The sequence below is a fragment of the Oncorhynchus keta genome, chromosome 10, assembly GCF_023373465.1.
Source record: "Oncorhynchus keta strain PuntledgeMale-10-30-2019 chromosome 10, Oket_V2, whole genome shotgun sequence".
NCBI lineage: Eukaryota > Metazoa > Chordata > Actinopteri > Salmoniformes > Salmonidae > Oncorhynchus > Oncorhynchus keta.
In genome coordinates this window covers 35564134-35587478 of record NC_068430.1, presented here as the reverse complement: position 1 = coordinate 35587478, position 23345 = coordinate 35564134, and the positions used below count along the sequence as shown (strand labels likewise).

Here is a 23345-nt window from a genome sequence, read left to right as displayed (position 1 = left end):
GATATTTTATTTCAGCTCATGAAACATGGGACCAACACTTTACATGTTGGTTTATATTTTTGTTCAGTGTAGATTTACACAAAGATTGACCATGAAGATTGCAATTTTTCCATTCACTATAATGGGGGATCCTGTTTTCTGCTTACAATGCCTGCAGTACCGTAGTCGGCCTTGAATTTCCGAGGCTTCAATGAGAGCGGGCACTATAAAACATTTAAAAACTCTCTTTATGCCCTCTTTTCAGAATCGTCTTGCTGTACTGTATATGGTGATTGATCATGACCTACATTAGTGATCAATCAGTGAAATTGCTTATCCATATATTTATAAATTATTATTCCATTCCTTTACTTAGATTTGTGTGTATTAGGTATTTGTTGTGAAATTGTTAGATATTACTTGTTAGATATTGCTGCACTGTCGGAAAAAGAAGCACAAGCATTTCGCCACACTCGCAATAAGATCTGCTAAACATGTGTATGTGACCAATAAAATTTGATTTGATGAACCATGACCAACATGATATGAAGTGGATGTTGTCAGGACAGATGAAACCCTGATGAAGACCGCTTAGCTGTCGTTGATTAAATGCAGTTTTGCATCTGAGCCATCAGTGTGCAGCTTTTCCTTTCATTTCTAAGATGTTTTTAGGACTACCATGGTAACTAAGCATAATCTGTGTGGGTTTTATTCCCCGTCCTCAGGGCCTTGCGGGTCAGCCTGGACGAGCAGGAGAGAAGGGAGACCTGGGAGACCCTGGAGAGCATGGACGTAATGTGAGACACATGTTTATGTGACAATGTGACACTCCTCTGACAGATTGAGCTGATATACTGTCTGTGTCTTCTGTGTAATAGTTATTGAGAGCATGGAAGACATGTGAGACACATGTTTGTGACGTGACACTTCTGTACACCCATGAATCAGTCAATAATTAATGTGACACTTCTGCGAGATTCATCTGATACTCTATATGTGTCAGTATTTGTGTTGGTTACTGTGAGTAATACAGTAGCAGTTGGTGTCTGTCTGTAGTGACAGTTTGTGTGTGTGTGGTGTGATGTGTATGGTGTGTCATCCACAGGGCAGCCCAGGACCTATCGGACCAAGAGGAGAGAAAGGAGTTGAGGTCAGAGGTTATGCTGTTTGTTATCTAATCTGATAGAATAGGTCCAATCTGCTCAAAGTAACAAAACTATATGTTGTTTATGACACAATAGGGAGCTCAAGGCCGCCCAGGACCTCCAGGGAAGGTGGTGAGTCCTGATAAGATTATAAGTCTTTAACAATATGTTCATTTAGCAGCGGCTAAATGTGACTTTCAGTCAACAAATATGGCCCTTGTGAGAATCATACCAAAGAAATAGTATTACAAGCACCGTACTAACTGAATGAGCAATCAGAACCAAATAGCTACCTACATCTCTCTGTCTCTAACTTCTACAGGGCGATACAGAGCAAAAGCTTAAAGGAGAAAGAGGAGAAAAGGTATGTAGATGTCCCTTACTTACTTCTAACATTGTACGAACACATCTTTGTATGTATACAGCACAGCTCTCTCTCTCAGTACACCTAACCTCCCAGTGTCTGACGTCACTTCCGGTGTCTAGGGAGATGCTGGTGACCCGGGAGAGCATGGGGGCAAAGGTCAGAAGGGCGAGGCAGGGTCCTCAGGGGCTGCGGGGCTCCGGGTGAGTAAGACTGCTGTCTCTGTCTCTTATCTAACCTTTATTTAACCAGGAAAATCCCATTGAGACCCAGAGTCTCTTTTTCAAGGGAGACCTGGCCAAGAAGGCAGCAACAATCAATACATTACAGAATTAAAACATACAACAACATGATCCAGCCTAAAAAAACTCTGTAACAGTCTCTCATCAACATTTTAAATGAATTCAGTGGCGCTAACATATCTAGATAAAGCATAGATTGTAGACTATTCCATGCACAAGACGAGAAGGCAGTCTTGCCTAATACTGTAAATGTCCTGAGGACTTTAAGTAGCAACCACCTAGCAGACCGGGTATGGTGACCAGACTACAGAGGTGAAGAGGAAGTTTACTCAAAAGGGCTTTGTAGATTAACACATTCTGTAGATGAACACATACAAATGTAGCTTAGTGCCATATAAAGTGAGGTCCAACCCACCATTTGGTAAAAGGTGCAATGGTGGGTGAGTGACTTGGCATTTGTAATAAAGCACAAGAATGCACGATAAACAGAGTCCAGTCTCTGTAAGACTGAGGCTGCATGCATATACAACAAGTCACCATAATCAATTACAGAGAGAAAAGTGGCATGAACAAGCTTTTTTAAATTTATTTTGACCTTTTATTTAACTAGGTAAGTCAGACAAGAACAAATTCTTATTTACAATGACGGCCTACCCCGGCCAAACCCGGACGACGCTGGGCCAATTTTACGCCGCCCTATGGGACTCCCAACCACGGTCGGTTGTGGTGCAGCCTTGAATCAAACCAGGGTCTGTAGTGATGCCTCTAGCGCTGAGATACAGTGCCTTAGACTGCTACGCCACTCGGCTTCTTTCTAGTTATAAGGGGGAAGCAAGCCTTATTACGAAAATAAAAACCCAATTTCTAATTGGGTTTAAAGAAACCTTGTCATCCAACCATATACCTAGGTATTTGTAGGATGACATGTTTTCAATGGACAAGTACCCTTGATGGGTCACTGCCTCTAAACTACCTCTAAACTTTAAGCAGAGTCTTACGGGGCTATCCTTCCAAATCTAGTTTCTTGAGAAACCTAAGCTTCGGCGGTTACTGAGTATACTGACCTGTGATGGCTGTCTGTCTGTGTGCTGTAGTGTGTGTAATTCTTAGCCTGTGTCTTCTCTCTGTCTCACCTGCTCTGTTGTTTGTCTGTGTAGGGTCTCGAGGGACAGCGTGGACCTCCAGGGTCGAGAGTAAGTCACTGTCTGTCTGTCAAGTGTGTCTGTCTTTCTGTCTGCCTGTATGTCTATCTTTTATGTTTGTCTGTCTGTCTAATCACTCTATGCCTCTCTCCTCCCCTCTCTCTATTTCACTCATGGCTCTTTTTTTATTTTTCTCCAGGGTGACACAGGAGAAAGAGGAGGCCCAGGAGAGAAGGTCTGAACAACACATGCTACAGTGACTTCTCACATTCTCACACAGGCAGATTTTCTAATTGACAAATCCTGATAGGATATGGTTCTCCAAACTGGCTGGTGATTGGTAGGTTGCGCTGTCCTTCATTCCACCGGATCCTGTTTACCAGTCTGCAGATTCCCAGTGGGATGAAGCTCAGTGGGGCCTGCTCACAACATCACCATAGCCTGAGACATGCAACCTACTACTGTATACACACATGCTCTGCATCCTAAAAAATACCTCACTGTAGTAATTTTCAAACATTGAACTAACTCTGAGTAATGACGCTGGAGCACTGAATTGCCTTTCCACAGTAGTAGTAGAGTTGTAATCCTCTCCCAGGTCCAATACAACCACTGTGCAGCCCTTTATCTGATCATACTCTATGCATCATGTGTGCTCCTCTCTGTAGGGAGAGAGAGGTGCGTCTGGGCTGGATGGACGCAACGGTCTGGATGGCAAACCAGGGGCACCAGGAGCGGCCGGCCTGAGGGTCAGTACCTCTGTCTCTGTCATACAGACATTACAACAGCTGTAGATTCTCAGGGTACTGTGAACATGACATACACATTACTGTCTTTAGTTGCCTCAATTCTTTTCCCTTGGTGTTACAGGGAGACCCAGGCAAACTAGGGGATCCAGGAAGAGATGTGAGTACCACTGTTTCTCCAGGCCAGAATCAACCCCTAGACTCGGGGTGCACAACAGTCCCAGAGGGCTGCGCTTCTGCTGGCTTGTGTGGCTCTCTGGTACATTCATTAGTCTGTTAAAGTCAGTGAGTGGAGCTGTTACCATTTGTCTTATCTGAACCTTGGAGAGGTCCCATTAAGAAATGAGAACGGACTTCATGCAAAGATGATCTATTATATTGATGGTCCACTGGCCGCTTTAACAATGGAAATACATGTTTGCAAAGGTGAAAGGCAGGTGGGAGGAGGCGAGATCAGGTGGGAACATTCTGATGATCTTTTGTAGAAAACTTATCAATACACTCGTAACAACCAAAGCATTATGAAATCAAATAAGCCTCAGCTATCAACATAGCAATTCACTTTCATCTTAAACAAATTCATCACTTTCACATTGCCCTCCAGACAAAAACACCTCACTTGCTTATAGCGTTAAGCAGAACAAATCTGCGCGGACAGATTTTGGGCGACCCTCTTACTTTGCCTCTTGCTTTCAGCTTCAGGATGGTATCGCATCTGCCAAATTACTAAAATGTCAATGTACGTGGAACAAAAATATAAACTCAACATGTAAAGTGTTGGTCCCATGTTTCATGAGCTGAAATAAAATAACCCAGAAATGTTCCATACGCACAAAAAACTTATTTCTCTTAAATGTTGTGCACAAATTTGTTTACATCCCTGTTAGTGAGCATTTATCCATTGCCAAAGTAATCCATCTACCTGACTGGTGTGGCATATCATGAAGCTGATTAAACAGCATGATCATTGCACAGGTGCACCTTGTGCTGGAGACAATAAAAGGCCACCCTAAAATGTGCAGTTTTATCACACAACACAATGCTAGTGATGTCTCAAGTTTTGAAGAAGCATGCAATTGGCATGCTGATTTCTGGAATGTTCACCAGAGCTGTTGCCAGATAAGTTGATGTTAATTTCTCTACCATAAGCCGCCTCCAACATCATTTTAGAGAATTTGGCAGTACATCCAACCGGCCTCACAACCGCCATCACCTCATGTTTTATCCAACCGGCCTTCATCCGCCGCCATCACCTCATGTTTCAGCATGATAATGCACACCCCCATGGCGCAAGGATCTGTACACAATTCCTGGAAACTGAAAATATCCCAGTTCTTCCATGGCTGCACATGTTTGGGATGCTCTGGATCGACGTGTACGACAGCATGTTCCAGTTCCCGCCAATAACCAGCAACTTCGAACAGCCATTGAAAAAGAGTGAGACAACATTCTATAGGCTACAATCAACAGTGCTTTATTGAATATGAACTTGCTTATTTATCCAATGGTGTGACAGACTGTTTGTTCCCGAGCTCTGGACTCTGACTCTATTGGTTACACAGACTCTTGGCCTCCCATCGTATTCTAACTACCTCTCGCCGGCTTTGTATTCATGTTATCTGATGAAATTGCTGTACAATATTATCTTGTTAACATCTGATGCACATCCAAATATCATAAACAATCAACACTGCAGAGTTCTCCCAGTCCTCTGCCATGTCCTGATTGTATTACTGCTGATGATATCTGGAAATGTGCATATACACCCTAGCCCATCTACTGTTGCTAGCCCCAATTCAGACTTGTTCTCTGATATCTGTTTCACTGATTTCTGCTCTCGTAAAAGTCTGGGTTTTCTGCATGTTGACACTTCAAGCTTATTACCTAAAATTGATAAATTCAAAGTGTGGGTTCACAGCTCCAATCCAGATGTGTTGGTCATTACTGAAACGTGGTTAAGAAAGAGTGTTTTCAACACTGATGTTAACTTTTCTGGTTATATATAACCTTTTTTGGGTGGAGTGGCAATCTTTACCAAGGATCACCTTCAGTGCTCGGTTGTCTCCACCATGTCTGTCTACAATCAATTTTATTTGCTGTTTTTAAGCATTAACCATCAGCACCGGCCTGTACCCTACCTGCCCTAAGATCTCTCCTGGCCCCTTACACTAAGTCTGAATATGTCCTGCTAGGTGACCTAAACTGGGATATGCTTAAAGCACCTGGCCAAGTCCTAAAGCAATGGGACTCCCTAAATCTCTCTCGGATTATTACCAATCCCACAAGGTATAACTCCAAACACCTAGAAATAGCTACTCTCCTTGGTGTTATCCTCACAAATAATCCTGATAGGTATCAGTCTGGTGTTTTCTGTATTGACCTAAGTGATCACTGTTTTACAGCCTGTGTTCGTAATGGCTGCTCAATGAAACAACCTGTCCTGACTTGTCATTGACGCTTGCTAAAAAAAACAACTTTAAAGAGCAAACCTTCATGACCTCTGTATATTGGTATAGAATCACCTCTGTCGAAGAGGCTTGGTCTTTCTTTTTTGGTATTTTCAGTGGTATGGTTAATAAACATGCCCCATAAAGAAAATTATAATTAAAAACAGGTTCAGGCTCAGGTTCGACCGTGATCTGGCAGAGTATCTCCACCTCAAGAATTTCATTTGGCAGACTAGCTCTTGTTCAGGCAAATGAGAAATAAATGCACTCAGGCTATCCAGAAGGCCAAAGTTAGTTACTTTAAGGAGCAGTTCTCTCTCTGTGGGCCTAACCCCAAGACGTTCTGGAAAACAGTTAAAGACCTGGAGAATAAACCCTCCTTGATGATGTGGTTGTTACTGACAAGAAGCATATGGCTGAGCTCTTTAATCACCACTTCATTATGTCTGGATTCCTATTTGACTCAGCCATGCCTCATTGCCCGTCTAACATTTCCTCATCTCCCACCCCTTCTAATACGGAACTATCCCTAATGCTCCTCACTCTTTTTCCCCTGTCCCACTACAAAGTTTCTCCCTGCAGGCAGTCACTGAGTCTGTGGTGTTAAAGAACCCCTAAAAAACATCTGGTTCACTGCAACCTTAAAGGTCCTAAATGATGTCTCCATTGTCCTTGATTCTAATTCATGTTTTTATTGACTTGGCCAAAGCCTTTGATACGGTAGACCATTCCATTCTTGTGGGCTGGCTCAGGAGTATGTCACCAAGGGAGTACCCCAAGACTCGATCCTAGGCTATACGTTCTTCTCAATTTACATCAACAACATAGCTCAGGCAGTAGGAAGCTCTCTCATCCATTTATATGCATTCTTATACTCAGCTGGCCCCTTCACAGATTTTGTTCTTAAATGCTCTACAACAAAGCTTTGTTAGTGCCCAACAAGCTTTCTCTGCCCTTAACCTTTTTCTGAACACCTCCAAAACAAAGGTCATGTGGTTTGGTAAGAAGAATGCCCCTTCCCACCAGTGTGATTACTACCTCTGAAGGTTTAGAGCTTGAGGTAGTCACTTCATACAAGTACTTGGGAGTATGGCTAGACGGTACACTCTTTGTCTCAGCACATATCAAAGCTGCAGGCTAACGTTAAATCTAGACTTGGTTTCCTCTATCATAATTGCTCGTCTTTCACCCCAGCTGCCAAACTAACCCTGATTCAGACGACCATCCTACCCATGCTAGATTACGGAGACATAATTTATAGATCAGCAGGTAAGGGTGCTCTTGAGCGGCTAGATGTTCTTTACCATTCGGACATCAGATTTGCCACCAATAATCCATATAGGTCACATCATTGCACTCTATACTCCTCTGTTAACTGGTCATCTCTGTATACCCGTCGCAAGACCCACTGGTTGATGCTTATTTATCTCCATCTCTTCATTCAAAGACTCAATCATGGACACTTACTGACAGTTGTGGCTGCTTCACGTGTTGTATTGTTGTCTCAGACTTCTTTCCCTTTGTGCTATTGTCTGTGCCCAATAATGTTTGTACCATGTTTTAAGCTGCTAACATTTTCTGCTGCTATGTTGTGTTGCTACTGTGTTTTTGTCATGTGTTGTTGTCTTAGGTCTCTCTTTATGTTGTGTTGTCTCTCTTGTCGTGATGTGGGTTTGTCCAAAATATATATTTTTTATTCTAGCCGTCACTTACTGTTTTTGAACACTAGAGGGCACTGTGTTGCTGTGTGGTTTCAGCCCTCACCCCTCCACCCTGTCTGTCTGTCTCACCAGGGGCTGCCAGGACTAAGAGGTGTACAGGGCCTCCCAGGCCCTATTGGGCCCGCTGGAAATCCAGGCACACCTGTGAGTTTGCCAACACTGTCAACCACACAAACAAAAACACATACATGCACGATGCACCCACCCACACACACACACACACACACACACAAAGCTCCACTTTCCAAAGCACGTGTCTCATTGATGTCTCATAAGCCTAATTGTTGTGTTTCAGGGCAAAGCAGGAGAAGATGGAAAACCAGGGGCTGCTGGGAAAATGGTGAGGGATCAGTCCGACCTGACATCCTGCAGGGCATTACCACACTACATCAAAACTCTGATTAATAACAAACTGAATTAAAACAATTGCATGCGATTCAGTGCTATTCATTATGAGTTTATAGTCACCAGTTAGTCCTATGTGTCTCTGTCTGTGTAATTACCATTAAACATGTTTGTCACATCCTCAGGTTAAAGTGCACTGATCAAATGTAACTCTGATGCTTTTATTCTACCTGAGTGGCTGTGCTGACTGTGGGTTCATTCCAAATGGCACCCTATTCCCTATATAGTGCACTACTTTTGACCATGCCTATAGGGCTCTGGTCAAAATTAATGCATTATGTAGGGTTAGGGAGCCATTTGGGGAGCTACCCATCTGTTGTAATGTTAAGTGAAGAGGAAATAGGATGATCAACCAAAGCCTCTGCAATACATTATCTATCTAACTGAGAGGCTTTGCTTGATACAACAGCACAGTGAGCTTTTATAAATGCACATTTCAGTGTTGTAAGTTTGTTATTGTGTTGTTTTTCGCAGGGTGAGGATGGCGTACCAGGGGAAGATGGCAGAAAGGTCGGTGTTGGTTACGGCAACATTCACATAACTTTATTCTGTGGTCCACTGACCTGTAAACATCACGGTTTCCTCCCATTGCTGTGCTGTTTATGATAATTTGGAGTTAATGTGAGTGTCTTTGCAGTGTCACTGTTGTCTTTAGCTGTATAATGAAAATGATGTTTCTTTACCTCACAGGGTGACAAAGGAGAGGCTGGGGTTTCTGGAAGAGACGTTAGTAACTTGTTACCCTGTATCTTTATCTCTCCCCTCTCGCTCTCTTTCTATGTTTGTACAATGTCCTTTCTTTCCTCCCCTGCTGTCTCTCTCTTCCTCTCGCTCCCTCTTTGCCTCAGTCTTTATCGATCCTGCTCTCCTCTCCTGAGCATCTCTCGATTATCCCTGTTCTGTTTCTTTCTCGCCATCAATCCTCCTCCTAGTGTGTTTTTATTAAGCGTACTCTCCTGTGACATTGATATTTCTATCACACCCTACCTTCACGGTGGAATCAATAGTGCTCTAAGCAGCAGCTGTATAAATGCAACGGTGGGTAATGATCAAGCTCTGCCTTTGAGGGCCAGACGCTTCTGAGAGGGGATCCGCACGGGCATAGAATGTCAAGGCTTTGGTTTCATGTCCAAATTCATAGAAATTATCTAGGACATCTGCCTCCTTTCTAGTACAGGCCAGACCCCTTAGGAATAGAATAGTGTCCGTGCTGGTCTGAAGTTGTCAAGTGTGTGTGTGTGTTTCAGGGCCGTGATGGGCTGAAGGGGGACCGGGGCCTTGGCGGGCCTGCAGGGCCAACTGGTCTATCTGGGCCCCAAGGGGTCCCTGGCACCATCGGACCTCCAGGACAGGTACAGAGCAGTCATATGCCTCTGCTTCCTAGAATGTGTGTGTATGTCACTTGGTGCTCTGATTATACAGTTCTCTCTCTCCCCTCTCTACTCTCTCAGGTGGTCTATGCGAAGGGAGCTCCAACACCATCTATCCCTGGCCCTCAGGGGCCTCCAGGAAGCACAGTAAGTTACTATGTTGGATATGAGCCGTGCAGTATAGCAGTATAGCATAGCCTGATGTAGCAGTACTGTGTGCTTGTCTTAAGTACATTTCTAATGCACTCTGTTTCTGATGCCCATCTCTCTCTGTCTCTCAGGGTGTGCCTGGAATCCCAGGGACCGCAGGAGCTAGAGTAAGGCATTTCCATAGAGATCATTTACTATTATTTATTTCTATGGTCAGTCAGTCTGCTCTAGCTCTATCCATCCATCTGTCCTTCAGTCTGATCTCTGACCCATTCACTCTTGTATTTCAGGGGGAGAGAGGAGCAGTGGGCAGTAAAGGTGAAAGGGTAAGTGTGTGTGTGTGTGTGTGTCTGACATATGAATGTGCACACATGCTGTTTCCTGAGTGTGTGTATGTGTTAGTGCATCTTTAGTATTACTGATGTGAGATGTTATTGACAGGGTGACCCAGGAGAGGACGGGCAACCGGGCAGGCCTGGAACAGCAGTGGTAAGAAAATACGCATTCAAGAAAGGAGAATAACCCCAGCATGTGACTGATAAAGGCATGACCATGTACTGTATTCACTCCTCCTTGACACTGTTTGTGCCTCTCTCCCATCAGGATGTGCAGAAGGCCCTCTCTAACCTTGGCATTGAGGTAAGTGGATATTAAATGTTTGCAACGATGTGACATTAAGGCATAGCTGTGCTGTATTTGAGTCTCCTTCCCTTTTACCAAGCCTGGGTTCTATTCATTAGGACACACTGTATCAAAGTGTTGAAACCTTTACTTCAACTTGAAACGAAGTCCAAGTAGGCCCCTCCTGTTTCAGTTTGCTTCCTTTAGTTTGGTGCCTGATGAATACGACCTTTCTGTCCCTGTACTGTCCTGTCTGTAGATGCAGGACCTGAAGGTGCTTGTGGATAACAGGAATGATGAATACGACCTTTCTGTCCCTGTACTGTCCTGTCTGTAGATGCAGGACCTGAAGGTGCTTGTGGATAACAGGAATGTGCCAGGCAAGAGTGTGCTGGAGAAGGCTGAGAAGGGCCAGAGAGGAGACAAGGGAGAGGCCGGGCAGAGAGGACCAGCAGGGATAGATGTGAGTGAGCGGTCTCCAATTTGGGGGCAGTGTGGGGAACAAAGAGACTATATCAAGACCCCACGCAAATGTTGTATTAGAGTGAACTAAAACATGGTGTTAGTGTGTTTATTTGACCGATTATGTAATGCATAACTCTGCTTACTCTAAAAGTGATTCTCTGTATGACTGCATGGATTTTGAAAACAATGATTTCTAGGACAGTATGTGTAAGTAATGTCTTTACTCATTTCCATGTCAGGGTGCCCGCGGGCTGTCTGGGGAGAGGGGTGTGAAGGGAGAGCAGGGGGAACGGGGTCCTGTAGGGGCCACAGGACCCACAGGGAGGGCCATTGGAGAGAAGGGCCCAGTAGGACCCACGGGACAGGCTGGAGAGCCAGGAAAACCTGGAATACCTGGAGTACCAGGGAGAGCTGGAGAACTGGGAGAGGCTGGACGACCTGGAGATAAGGTGAGGAGGAGGAAGGAGTGGTTTAAGGAGAGGGAGAGGAATATGAAAGGAGGAAATAAAAAATAAAAAAGAGAGGAAGATCATGTGGATTAGAGATGTGTCATGTGATACCACTTTGACTTCCAGGGGGAGAGAGGAGAGAAGGGTGACAAAGGAGAGGCTGTGAGTATATTCATCACCACAATAATCATCATTTAATGTACTGTATATACTGTATGGATGTTGACCAGAACATGACCGTTCTCATCTCCAGGGGAAAAACGGGCTAGGTGGCTCAGTGGGCCCTCCTGGACCAAAGGTGACCCATACAGACTACTTTTCTAATAAGTCGTCATTACAGTAAACATATCATAGTTCACCCAGAGGTTACTGAGTGCAGTGTGTTTATTGGGGTGTGTGTGTGTGTTTAAGGGTGCTGCTGCAGTAGCGGGTGAATCTGGACTCCCCGGAGCAAGGGGCCTCCCTGGGGTCACAGGGCCGAAGGGAGAGCCTGGCGCCTCAGGGCCACAGGGATCCAAAGGCGACAGGGTCAGAACACCTCACTCTTAATATTGCAGTACTTCATCATCAAATTTTATTTGTCACATACACATGGTTAGCAGATGTTAGTGCTAGTGTAGCGAAATGCTTTTCTTATCATGCAGCCTGATGTGAGTCCCTGTGTTTAATAAGCTGTGTGTGTGTGTGTGTGTGTGTGTGTGTGTGTGTGTGTGTGTGTGTGTGTGTGTGTGTGTGTGTGTGTGTGTGTGTGTGTGTGTGTGTGTGTGTGTGTGTGTGTGTGTGTGTGTGTGTGTGTGTTACAGGGTATTGCAGGGCTCCGTGGAGATAAAGGTGATCGGGGTCCATCTGGAGAACAGGGACGCGATGGTTTTCAGGTGACTGTGTGCTTTACAATAAGTGGCTATCCCTCATCTACAACTGAGGTGTCAAACATGCATTCATTGTGCACCCCTTGGTGAAAAGGACTTTGACACCTCCGTGCTACACTGTGAGATGAGATGTGACTGGCTCTAACCATATGGGTTAACAGTTGGCACTAATTGATACGAGGTTGTATTACCCTCATCATTGTGTGATTATGGTGCGGAGGAGGTTGTGAAGACAGTGTTGTAGTGGTAGCTAGTAGTAACCAGGTTGTGTTTTGATCATTTCAGGGGACAGCAGGAGAACCTGGCAAACCGGGACAGGATGGGAAGCCGGTGAGAGGAGGAGGGGTGGGGTTGAAGGAAAGATTAAAATGATGATAATATTGTAATCATATGATAAGGTTACTGTAGCTAGGCTACCTAATACATTTTCAGATAAAGTCGGTCTGTCAGGCTTTTATTTTGATTGATATCAATAACCATACAATTATACAGTGATATACTGTGGTGCTTCTTTGTTGATATATTATGCCATTTAGATGTGACTGCATGGATGCATTATGCATACTGTGCACTCATCTGTTTTCAAAGAGACAGCTTCCAGGAGACAGATCCCAGACATCAAAGGACAAACTGGAGTTACACAGTTTTCAGGTCTTCAGTAGAATGGCTGCACTACAGTATATAGTTAAGCAGATAATGTTGTGTTTGAGTTCCAGTGATCATAACATGTCCAACCATACAGTAGGTGAGTAACTGAAGCATTGATGTTGATGTTGTGTAATCAACCATGACTAACTAGGGCCCAGAGTTTCTCCTGGTCTGTAAGAACTCAGAGCCCTAGTAGTCATACCATGAGGAGGATAGAGATGGGTAGAAGGAGAAAGATAAATAGATTTGAAGGTGTGGAGGTGGAGAGATGATAAGATAACTCACGCTTCTTGTTTCATCCCACAATGTTTCGAAGCAGGGTCCACAAGGGCCAGCTGGTCCTCAAGGCCGCTCAGTGAGTAACAGTAACCCAGCCATGCAGCCTCCTTTAGGGCCGGCCCTGCGTAGGAAAGCCTGTGGATTGGCTGCCAGTGCTAGGCCGCTGATGGAGCTGATGTATCTGTTTTCCTTTGGGCTGAGGCTACGTAGAACCTTTAGACTGTAACCTTTTGCAACTCTGCTTCTAACAACTCCTCCCTCTTTCTTCTTACCTCCCTCCATCAATCTGTCTAATTTTGATATATTTTACACCCTTTCTGTCCCTCCCTCTCTTTTCAACACTTCCAATTACCCTTGTGTCCTACTATCCTACTCTTTCCATTCTTCTTCTCCCCCTCTCCTTCTTCCTCTCTGACTCTAGGGCCTGCCTGGGTTCCCTGGAGTGCTGGGCAGACCGGTAGGTTCTGTGCTGCTGGCTGGCATGCTTGTGACCAGGGAAATGGGGGCTGGGGGGGGTACATGAGTCAGGTGGAGGGGTACAAGCACGACCCAAAGATGCTGTGACGGTACCAGTTTCCACCGCACTGCAGCAGAGGGGTTTGGAGAGAGGGGAATATTGTCAGGGGACGCTAGTATCATCAGTATCAACATGCACACACAGTCACAGAGTCCTCCACCGCACCATCCTCTGCATTCATGTCTCCACTTTAATTTTCTTTCATTTGAATTAGGGCCCATCTCCCAGGGGTCTGAGACTAGAGTTTGGCTTTGATAGGAAACTCATGAAATATTAATCTGGACCACCTGTTCCCAGAGTACCACTGATGGCTGGAATGTTTTATGTATTAAACACCACACATTTGTAACACATATGCCACATACACTAACCAAGATCAATTGGACACAATAGGGTTGTGAATAGTGAGATGGATTACCTGCCCTGTCAGAATTGTAACAGATGCATTTTGCTTAGTGTCATAGCTCTCTGTGCATTGTGTGCTAGCTTTCTGTGCTTGTGGCTTCACATGCTCTTTTGTCTGCTTCTCAGTCCTCCCAAAGCACTGTTTGTACATTGAAAACCATGTGTGTGTCTTTGTGTATTGTGTGTGTATGCAGTTGTGTGTGTATGCAGTTGTGTGTGTATGCAGTTGTGTGTGTATGCAGTTGTGTGTGTATGCAGTTGTGTGTGTATGCAGTTGTGTGTGTATGCAGTTGTGTATTTGTTTGTGTGTGAACACTTTTTCTTTGATGTTCACGTATGAAATGTATGTCTTTTCTTATTTATTTTTTATTTGTAACCTTTATTTAACTAGGCAAGTATGTCTGTACAAAGCCTACATGTATGTACAGTGGGGCAAAAAAGTAGTTAGTCAGCCACCAATTGTGCAAGTTCTCCCTCTTAAAAAGATGAGAGAGGCCTGTAATTTTCATCATAGGTACACTTCAACTATGACAGACAAAATGAGGAACAAAAATCCAGACAATTACATTGTAGGATTTTTTATGAATTTATTTGCAAATTATGGTGGAAAATAAGTATTTGGTCACCTACAAACAAGCAAGATTTCTGGCTCTCACAGACTTGTAACTTCTTCTTTAAGAGGCTCCTCTGTCCTCCACTCGTTACCTGTATTAATGGCACCTGTTTGAACTTGTTATCAGTATAAAAGACACCTGTCCACAACCTCAAACAGTCACACTCCAAACTCCACTATGGCCAAGACCAAAGAGCTGTCAAAGGACACCAGAAACAAAATTGTAGACCTGCACCAGGCTGGGAAGACTGAATATGCAATTGGTAAGCAGCTTGGTTTGAAGAAATCAACTGTGGGAGCAATTATTAGGAAATGGAAGACATACAAGACCACTGATAATCTCCCTCGATCTGGGGCTCCACACAAGATCTCACCCCGTGGGGTCAAAATGATCACAAGAACGGTGAGCAAAAATCCCAGAACCACACGGGGGGACCTAGTGAATGACCTGCAGAGAACTGGGACCAAAGTAACAAAGCTTACCATCAGTAACACACTACGCCGCCAGGGACTCAAATCCTGCAGTGCCAGACGTGTCCCCCTGCTTAAGCCAGTACATGTCCAGGCCCGTCTGAAGTTTGCTAGAGAGCATTTGGATGATCCAGAAGAAGATTGGGAGAATGTCATATGGTCAGATGAAACCAAAATATAACTTTTTGGTAAAAACTCAACTCGTCGTGTTTGGAGGACAAAGAATGCTGAGTTGCATCCAAAGAACACCATATCTACTGTGAAGCATGGGGGTGGAAACATCATGCTTTGGGGCTGTTTTTCTGCAAAGGGACCAGGACGACTGATCCGTGTTAAGGTAAAGAATGAATTGTGCCATGTATCGTGAGATTTTGAGTAAAAACCTCCTTCCATCAGCAAGGGCATTGAAGATGAAACGTGGCTGGGTCTTTCAGCATGACAATGATCCCAAACACGTCGCCCGGGCAACGAAGGAGTGGCTTCGTAAGAAGCATTTCAAGGTCCTGAAGTGGCCTAGCCAGTCTCCAGATCTCAAACCCATAGAAAATCTTTGGAGGGAGTTGAAAGTCCGTGTTGCCCAGCAACAGCCCCAAAACATCACTGCTCTAGAGGAGATCTGCATGGAGGAATGGGCCAAAATACCAGCATCAGTGTGTGAAAACCTTGTGAAGACTTCTGTCATTGCCAACAAAGGGTATATAACAAAGTATTGAGATAAACTTTTGTTATTGACCAAATACTTATTTTCCACCATAATTTGCAAATAAATTCATTAAACAAATCCTACAATGTGATTTTCTGGATTATTTTTCTCATTTTGTCTGTTATAGTTGAAGTGTACCTATGATGAAAATTACAGGCCTCTCTCATCTTTTCAAGTTGGAGAACTTGCGCAATTGGTGGCTGACTAAATACTTTTTTGCCCCACTGTAAGTATGTACAGTATGCTGTGTGTATGCACAGCAAATTGGCCAGTGTTCCCTAGTGTTGATTTTTCATTGTAACATTTCTAGTGTTGACTCAATTGTTAAATTAACACTCATTGGTGTAAAATAACCACAGTATTGGTGTTAATAACCAGTGTTAAAACAAAACCACACCCATCATTATCATATTTCCTAGCATGCTCTATTGCAGGTTGCTTTTTAGAATAGTTTGTTACAATATCTATGTTTTTGCATCGATGAATTCATCTTATGCTACTGAAATATAAACAAATCTAAAGTAATCCAATCTGTTACTTGGATTTATTGCACCCGTTACTGAAATGGTTGTTCCAGTTTAGATGGTTTAGGTAGTCCAATATGTTAGACTTCCCAACAGGCATTCTTTCTGAATGCGGGTTAGGGCGGGGTGAATAAAAATTCTAATTGTTGGATATCCCCTCACTGGCTGGATTCCAATAGGAATTACACTTCACTTTGCCAGCCAGCATAATGTGACTTGCATGCCTGAAAACCATGGGTTTCAGGCCACTATATTAGGGTAAACAAAGCCCTCAAAATAAGGCCTTATTGAGCACTTGTATTCTGTTGAGTAATTTCATTTTAATGATGACATATTTGCTTAGGATCTCACTTGGTGAAGGCAACAGAACAAAATAATAATTCTGCAACAACCATGTCTGTCACTAACAAATGCAGTCATGAGTGATAACTCTACAATTCACCAGAAAGGCAAGGCACTTTAAGGCTTTACACTAAGCAGTGTGTTAATTTAACACTTTCAGTGTTGATTTATCACTGGAGAATTTGCTGTGTATGTGTTTGTGTGTCGTATCATGCATGTGTTCTCTGTGTGTGTTATGTCTTGGGCATGTTAATCCAGCATGCTCTTATCTCTTGTTTGCAGGGAAACCCTGGAGAACCTGGAATTAGAGGGCCAACTGTAAGTATGATATTTTAATATCCGACATGCGCATGTGCACACACAGAGCTGCACTTATACTGATGCTATCTCTTTTGTAATTGTAGGGTCCGATCGGTACCAATGGACCTCCAGGTCCGTCAGGGGTAAAGGTGAGAACTTCTTCCGTCATAGATCTACAGTATCATTCATTCTTAGTTCTAGCTCTGTGGGGTTATTGCTGATGCATTTAGTAGTGTTGATCTTTTTTTGGCCTACAGTAGCTTAGTATTACAGCACTGGAATGATCCATTTAAGTGTTGTATTTGTTGTTCTGAGAATGTGTTTTGATCCCTGACAGGGTAATCAAGGAGTGCCTGGGGTTGGTGTTCAGGTGAGAACTTTATATGATAAATATTGTGTTGTATATTATGGGCCAGTTTCCCAGGCTGTCATGATGGCATAAATGGTCGGGAGACAGGCGCAGGAATGTCTAATAGGGGTTTTTATTTACCCAAATCACAGCGTGTCGTGTAAAGGCAAGGGGACGAAGACCAAACAAACACTATACAAAACACAAGGTTGAAACCCAAACAAAAGAGCGAGGAGTACCTCGAATAAATAACACAAGCGCACAATGATTATCACACGGGACGAGACCCGTAATCATCTGCACAATACACGTGGTACGAAAGCCAAAACAACATAGCACAGGTACTCACATGACCAACGGACATCGGAACAATAATCGACAAGACAATGGTGAACCAAGGGCACACTTATACAATTACTCATCAGGGAATAGGGACCAGGTGTGCATAATGACAAATCTGAGGGATCCGTGGCACAGGCAGAGATTTAGGCTAGTCCAAGTCTAGAAAGTGTTATCAATATAGATTGTCCATTGAGAGAGCTTTTTAGTCCAGGACTAGGCTTAATCTGTGTCTGAGAAACTGGCCTTATATGTTTTCCTATTAGATGTTTATTGCCTCAGTGTTTTTAGAACTACTCACCCACTTTTCACAGTGAAAGTCACAGAGCTTCATAATAATCTATTTGAAATGACCCTCCTGTTCCACAGGGACTTCCTGGTCCCGAAGGCAACATGGGAGTGCGTGGACCTGCAGGGCCTCCTGGAGCTGTGGTAGGGCACAGCATCAATCATCTATAAACCAACTCTCATACTATATAGTTTTACTGGCTAAACTGGTGTTGTAGTACATTCCCATTGGACTGGGGATTCCTCGTATGCTCACACATTTACCTTTAAGCTTACTGTAATTAAAAATGCCATTGACACAATAATGTGTGTTTAATGTTGTTTAATGTATTTTAATGATACCGTCTCTTCCCAGGGTCCATCTGGGCCTCCGGGTCTACCAGGGCAGACAGTGAGTACAGCAGCTCCGTGGGACTCACATACTGTACTGTAGAGCCAACAAACACACACCTCTATCATCGCCATGGTTAATACACAGCAAGCCATTCACACAAACATCAGTTCTGGTGGTGACATTAAGTGTGTCTCTCCACAGGGGGAGGGGGGCAAGCCAGGGGTCCCAGGAAGAGACGGGATACCTGGAAAAGAGGGAACACCAGGGTTGCCAGGGAAACAGGTGTGTACTGTGTATGGTATCTGTCTCGCTTCATCCTACTGTGTGTCTAGGATGTGTTAGGATGGCATCAGGTTTAGTGTGGATTTTTCTTTGAAAAGGTTTTTTAGAGTGCTGTGTTGGATCTTTATTACAGGGTATCGCTGGACCAATGGGGTCCGCGGGGTTGAAGGGGGAGCAGGGGGACAGTGGCCCCCCAGGAAAGGTGAGTCAGTGGGGTGAGAGGGGATCAGGGAAGTGACGTGAGGTTGAATTGAGCTGTACTCAATTCAACCTCACAATGCAGAAATTGCTCCGCTACTTCTGTGTTGCTAAAATTCACGGAATGTCAGTTTATGTGGCCAAACATACAAGTATAGTGTAGAGAATCATTGTACCATCTAAACGGCTGTGAAATATATTTTCCGTAACCCAAAATATTATATTTTCAGTTGTTTGAAGCTGAAAGTAAACTGAAGAACGGGAAGAATAGACATAGAGCACATGGAACAGATCTACCGCTTCTTAGACTTGCTTTCAATGAGAGTGACAAATCTATAACACATATTTCTATGTGAATTTGATCTGATCGCCCAAAAAGTTACATATTGCAGCTTTCGGACTTTCGGAGTCCACAGCCGCAGAGCCTAGATAGTCCGGCGGCCCATTGTGAGACTACCGTCCGCGGGGGACGCACAGCCTGACCTAGCACCTCCCATAAATTCCCAACCAACGCGGCTCCATGTACTCAGCGCCTATTCATTTGATTGTGGTGACAGTTGGAGAAATAGCTTGAGCTGCTCTGCGATATCGAAAACTATGAAAGCCAACAGTCCAATATTCTAGAACATGTTTTGGACTCTTGAGTGCTTTAATCAAAAGCTCTATCTGCACATGATTCCCTCTTGTATTTACTGTAAATGGCCATGACTCACATCCTCTTTATCCAACATCTCTCCATTTCAAAGACGAGGAAATCATTGGCATGAATAGGAGGGCAGAGGCACATGTACAAATACACAAACAAGGACACACCAATGCTCAAGCATATGAGCACGGATGCACACATATAGACACACACACACATATATACACACACATACATTCACATCATTCTGCCAGAAGCTTTAGCAGGATGTACTACGGTTCTTGAGAAATAAGAGCTTTTGAAGGGACGAGATGTACTGTACTTATAGACAGCACATCTGTTAAACTCTTCCTCTAGTTTGTGTGAAAACCAAATTAAAACATTCATGGTCTGATGCTCTAATGAAGGTCAAAAGGCCAAAGCAGTAGCACAATAAAAAAGTGATACTTTGCATAACATAGTGGGTATGAGTTTCCTCAATCGTTTACTATTGCTGTCCATCTTCAGTGCATTTGCAAACAACCTAATCCAGATATGTGAGTTTCACGTCATGTTCTCCCTACATATCCCCATCACAGGCTGTAGCAGGACCCCCTGGTATGAAAGGAGCACAGGTGAGTGATTGTCATGTTTACTCTTCCAGTCGTGGTAACATCCAGTCATCGTGACTAACCTGACCATGTCTAACTGGTGTATGGAGTCACAATAGATACAACTCGGAATCAGTAAATCACAATACTGAATTAAACTGCATCATAGGCCAACAAACAGATGTATTGTAAACATTTCTGAGAAAATGGCGCTGGAAGAAATGGCAGCAGTTTTACGGGCGCCCAACCAATTCTGCTATTGTGTGGGGTTTTTCCGCATAATTTTTTAACTTATTTTGTACATAATGTTTCTGAAACCGTATCTCACGGCAAAAAAAGAGCTTCTGGATATCAGGACAGTGATCACTCACCTCGGATTAGACAAAGATTTTTTCTTCAACAAGCAGGACGCACAGGACATTCTTCCGAACCCCCGACAAGGCCAACATCCCAGTTATTTGCAAGAGGAAGAGACGCAGGTACAGAGGACACAGAGCGGGAAGCCTCGTGAGGATCCGCAGAAGGAGAGTGGGAAAGCTGCCGTTACCGTCAATATTACTCACCAACCTGCAATCATTGGACAATAAATTAGACGAGGTACGATCACAAATATCCTACCAACGGGACATCAAAAACAGTCAAATCTTATGTTTCACGGAATCATGGCTGAATGATGACATGGATATTCAGCTTGCGGGATATACGCTGCACCGGCAAGATAGAACTTTTCGTGGCAGCTTATTTACCACCACAGACGGATGCTGGCACAAAGACCGCACTCAGTCAGCTGTATAAGGAAATAAGCAAACAGGAAGCAGCTCACCCAGAGGCGGTGCTCCTAGTGCCCGGAGACTTTAATGCAGGGAAACTTAAATTAGTTCTACCTAATTTCAATCAACATGTTAAATGTGCAACCAGATGGAAAACTATTCTAGATCACCTGTACTCCACACACAGAGATGCGTACAAAGCCCTCCTTCACCCTCCATTTGGTAAATCTAGCCACAATTCTATCCGCCTGATTCCTGCTTACAAGCAAAAATTAAAGCAGGAAGCACCAGTGACTCAGTCTAAAAAAAAGTGGTCAGGTGAAGCAGATGCTGAACCACAGGACTGTTTTGCTTTCACAGACTGGAACATGTTCCGGGATACTTCCGATGGCGTTCAGGAGTACACCACATCAGTCACTGGCTTTATCAGTAAGTGCATCGAGGACGTCGTCCCCACAGTGACTGTACGTACATACACCAACCAGAAGCCATGGATGACAGGCAACATTCGCACTGAGCTAAAGGGTAGAGCTAAAGGGTAGAGCTGCCGCTTTCAAGGTGCGGGATTCTAACGGGACTCTATGTGGCAGGGCTTGCAAACTATTACAGACTACAAAGGGAGGCACAGCCGCGAGCTGCCCAGTGACACGAGCATACCAGACGAGCTAAATCACTTCTATGCTCACTTCGAGGCAAGCAACACTGAGGCATGCATGAGAGCATCAGCTGTGTGATCACGTTCTCCGTAGTCGACGTGAATAAGATCTTTTAACAGGTCAACATTCACAAGGCTGTGGAGCCAGATGGATTACCAGGACGTGGCCTCCGGGCATGTGCTGACCAACTGGCAGCTGTCTTCACTGACATTTTCAACATGTCCCTGATTGAGTCTGTAATGCCAACATGTTTCAAGCAGACCACCATAGTCCCTGTGCCCAAGAACACGAAGGCAACTTGCCTAAATTACTACAGATACGTCCGTAGCCATGAAGTGCTTTGAAAGGCTGGTAATGGCTCACATCAACACCATTATCCAAGAAACCAAAGACCCACTCCAATTTGCATACCGCCCAAACAGATCCACAGATGATGCAATCTCTATTGCGCTCCACACTGCCCTTTCCCACCTAGACAAAAGGAACACCTACGTGAGAATGCTATTCATTGACTACAGGTCAGTGTTCAACACCATAGTACCATCAAAGCTCATCACTAAGCTAAGGATCCTGGGACTAAACATCTCCCTCTGCAACTGGATCTTGGACTTCCTGATGGGCTGCCCCCAGGTGGTGAGGGTAGGTAGCAACACATCTGCCATGCTGATCCTCAATACTGGAGCCCCTCAGGGGTGCGTGCTCAGTCCCCTCCTGTACTCCCTGTTCACCCATGACGGCATGGCCAAGCACGACTTCAACACCAACATTAGGTTTGTTGATGACACAACAGTGGTAGGCCTGATCACAGACAACGACGAGACAGCCTACAGGGAGAAGGTCAGAGACCTGGCCGGGTGGTTCCAGAATAACAACCTATCCCTCAACGTAACCAAGACTAAGGAGATAATTGTGGACTACAGGAAAAGGAGGACCGAGCACGCCCTCATTCTCATCGACGGGGCTGTAGTGAAGCAGGTTAAGAGCTTCAAGTTCCTTGGTGTCCACATCAACAACAAACTAGAATGGTCCTAACACACCAAGACAGTCGTGAAGAGGGCACGACAAAGCCTATTCCCCCTCAGGAAACTAAAAAGATTTGGCATGGGTCCTCAGATCCTCAAAAGGTTCTACAGCTGCAACATTGAGAACATCCTGACTGGTACGGAAATTGCTCGGCCTCCGACCGCAAGGCACTACAGATAGTAGTGCATACAGCCCAGTACCTCACTGGGGCTAAGCTGCCTGCCATACAGGACCTCTACACCAGGCGGTGTCAGAGGAAGGCCCTATAAATTGTCAAAGACCCCAGCCACTCCAGTCATAGACTGTTCTCTCTACTACTGCATGGCAAGCGGTACCAGAGTGCCAAGTCTAGGACAAAAAGGTTTCTCAACAGTTTTTACCCCCAAGCCATAAGACTCCTGAACAGGTAACCAAATGGCTACCCAGACTATTTGCATTGACCACCCCATTTTTAAGCTGCTGCTACTCTCTGTTTATTATCTGTGCATAGTCACTTTACCTCTACCTACTTGTACATATTACCTCGACTAACCTATGTCTCTGCATATTGACTCTGTACCGGTACACCCTGTATATATATATATCCTCGTTACTGTTATTTTATTGCTGCTCTTTTAATTATTTATTTTTTGTTTATTTCAGTTTATTTAGTAAATACTTTCTTAACACTTATTTATTTCTTAAAACTGCATTGTTGGTTAAGGGCTTGTAAGCATTTCACTGTAAGGTCTACACCTATTGTTCGGCGCATGTGACAAATAGAATTTGATTTGAAATCTGTGTGGCCCTCCTTTGAATTTCGAAATCCCAGTGGGGCACTCAAACCAAAAAGTGTGCCCATTCCTGCTTTAAAGGAATAGTGCCATAATGCCAGAGTCAGATGAACTCATGGATACTATTTTTATGTCCCTGCATGCAATTTGAAGGAAGTTGAAGGTAGTTTCGCAAGCCAT

General features: G+C 44.2%; 1 protein-coding gene across 4 annotated transcripts in view; it reads left to right on the top strand.

The window, feature by feature from the left end:
- The window catches only part of LOC118388175 (collagen alpha-1(VII) chain), a 91524-nt gene that overhangs the window by 58971 nt on the left and 9208 nt on the right, over positions 1–23345 (top strand). The window contains exons 56-90 of one of the 4 annotated variants that reach the window (XM_052526938.1): positions 705–776; positions 1085–1129; positions 1221–1256; positions 1447–1488; positions 1611–1691; positions 2888–2923; positions 3072–3107; positions 3541–3621; positions 3743–3778; positions 7859–7930; positions 8082–8126; positions 8666–8701; positions 8882–8917; positions 9439–9543; positions 9643–9708; positions 9843–9878; positions 10002–10037; positions 10153–10200; positions 10315–10350; positions 10670–10795; positions 11037–11246; positions 11373–11408; positions 11500–11544; positions 11658–11774; positions 12050–12121; positions 12401–12445; positions 13464–13499; positions 16900–16935; positions 17022–17066; positions 17255–17287; positions 17975–18037; positions 18249–18284; positions 18429–18509; positions 18643–18711; positions 19932–19967. In XM_052526938.1, coding sequence (XP_052382898.1) covers positions 705–776; positions 1085–1129; positions 1221–1256; positions 1447–1488; positions 1611–1691; positions 2888–2923; positions 3072–3107; positions 3541–3621; positions 3743–3778; positions 7859–7930; positions 8082–8126; positions 8666–8701; positions 8882–8917; positions 9439–9543; positions 9643–9708; positions 9843–9878; positions 10002–10037; positions 10153–10200; positions 10315–10350; positions 10670–10795; positions 11037–11246; positions 11373–11408; positions 11500–11544; positions 11658–11774; positions 12050–12121; positions 12401–12445; positions 13464–13499; positions 16900–16935; positions 17022–17066; positions 17255–17287; positions 17975–18037; positions 18249–18284; positions 18429–18509; positions 18643–18711; positions 19932–19967 — 2067 coding nt within the window. Of the gene's footprint in view, positions 1–704; positions 777–1084; positions 1130–1220; positions 1257–1446; positions 1489–1610; positions 1692–2887; positions 2924–3071; positions 3108–3540; positions 3622–3742; positions 3779–7858; positions 7931–8081; positions 8127–8665; positions 8702–8881; positions 8918–9438; positions 9544–9642; positions 9709–9842; positions 9879–10001; positions 10038–10152; positions 10201–10314; positions 10351–10669; positions 10796–11036; positions 11247–11372; positions 11409–11499; positions 11545–11657; positions 11775–12049; positions 12122–12400; positions 12446–13079; positions 13119–13463; positions 13500–16899; positions 16936–17021; positions 17067–17254; positions 17288–17974; positions 18038–18248; positions 18285–18428; positions 18510–18642; positions 18712–19931; positions 19968–23345 lie in introns of all 4 variants that reach the window. The other 3 variants (XM_052526936.1, XM_052526937.1, XM_052526939.1) reach the window with 3 other exon arrangements.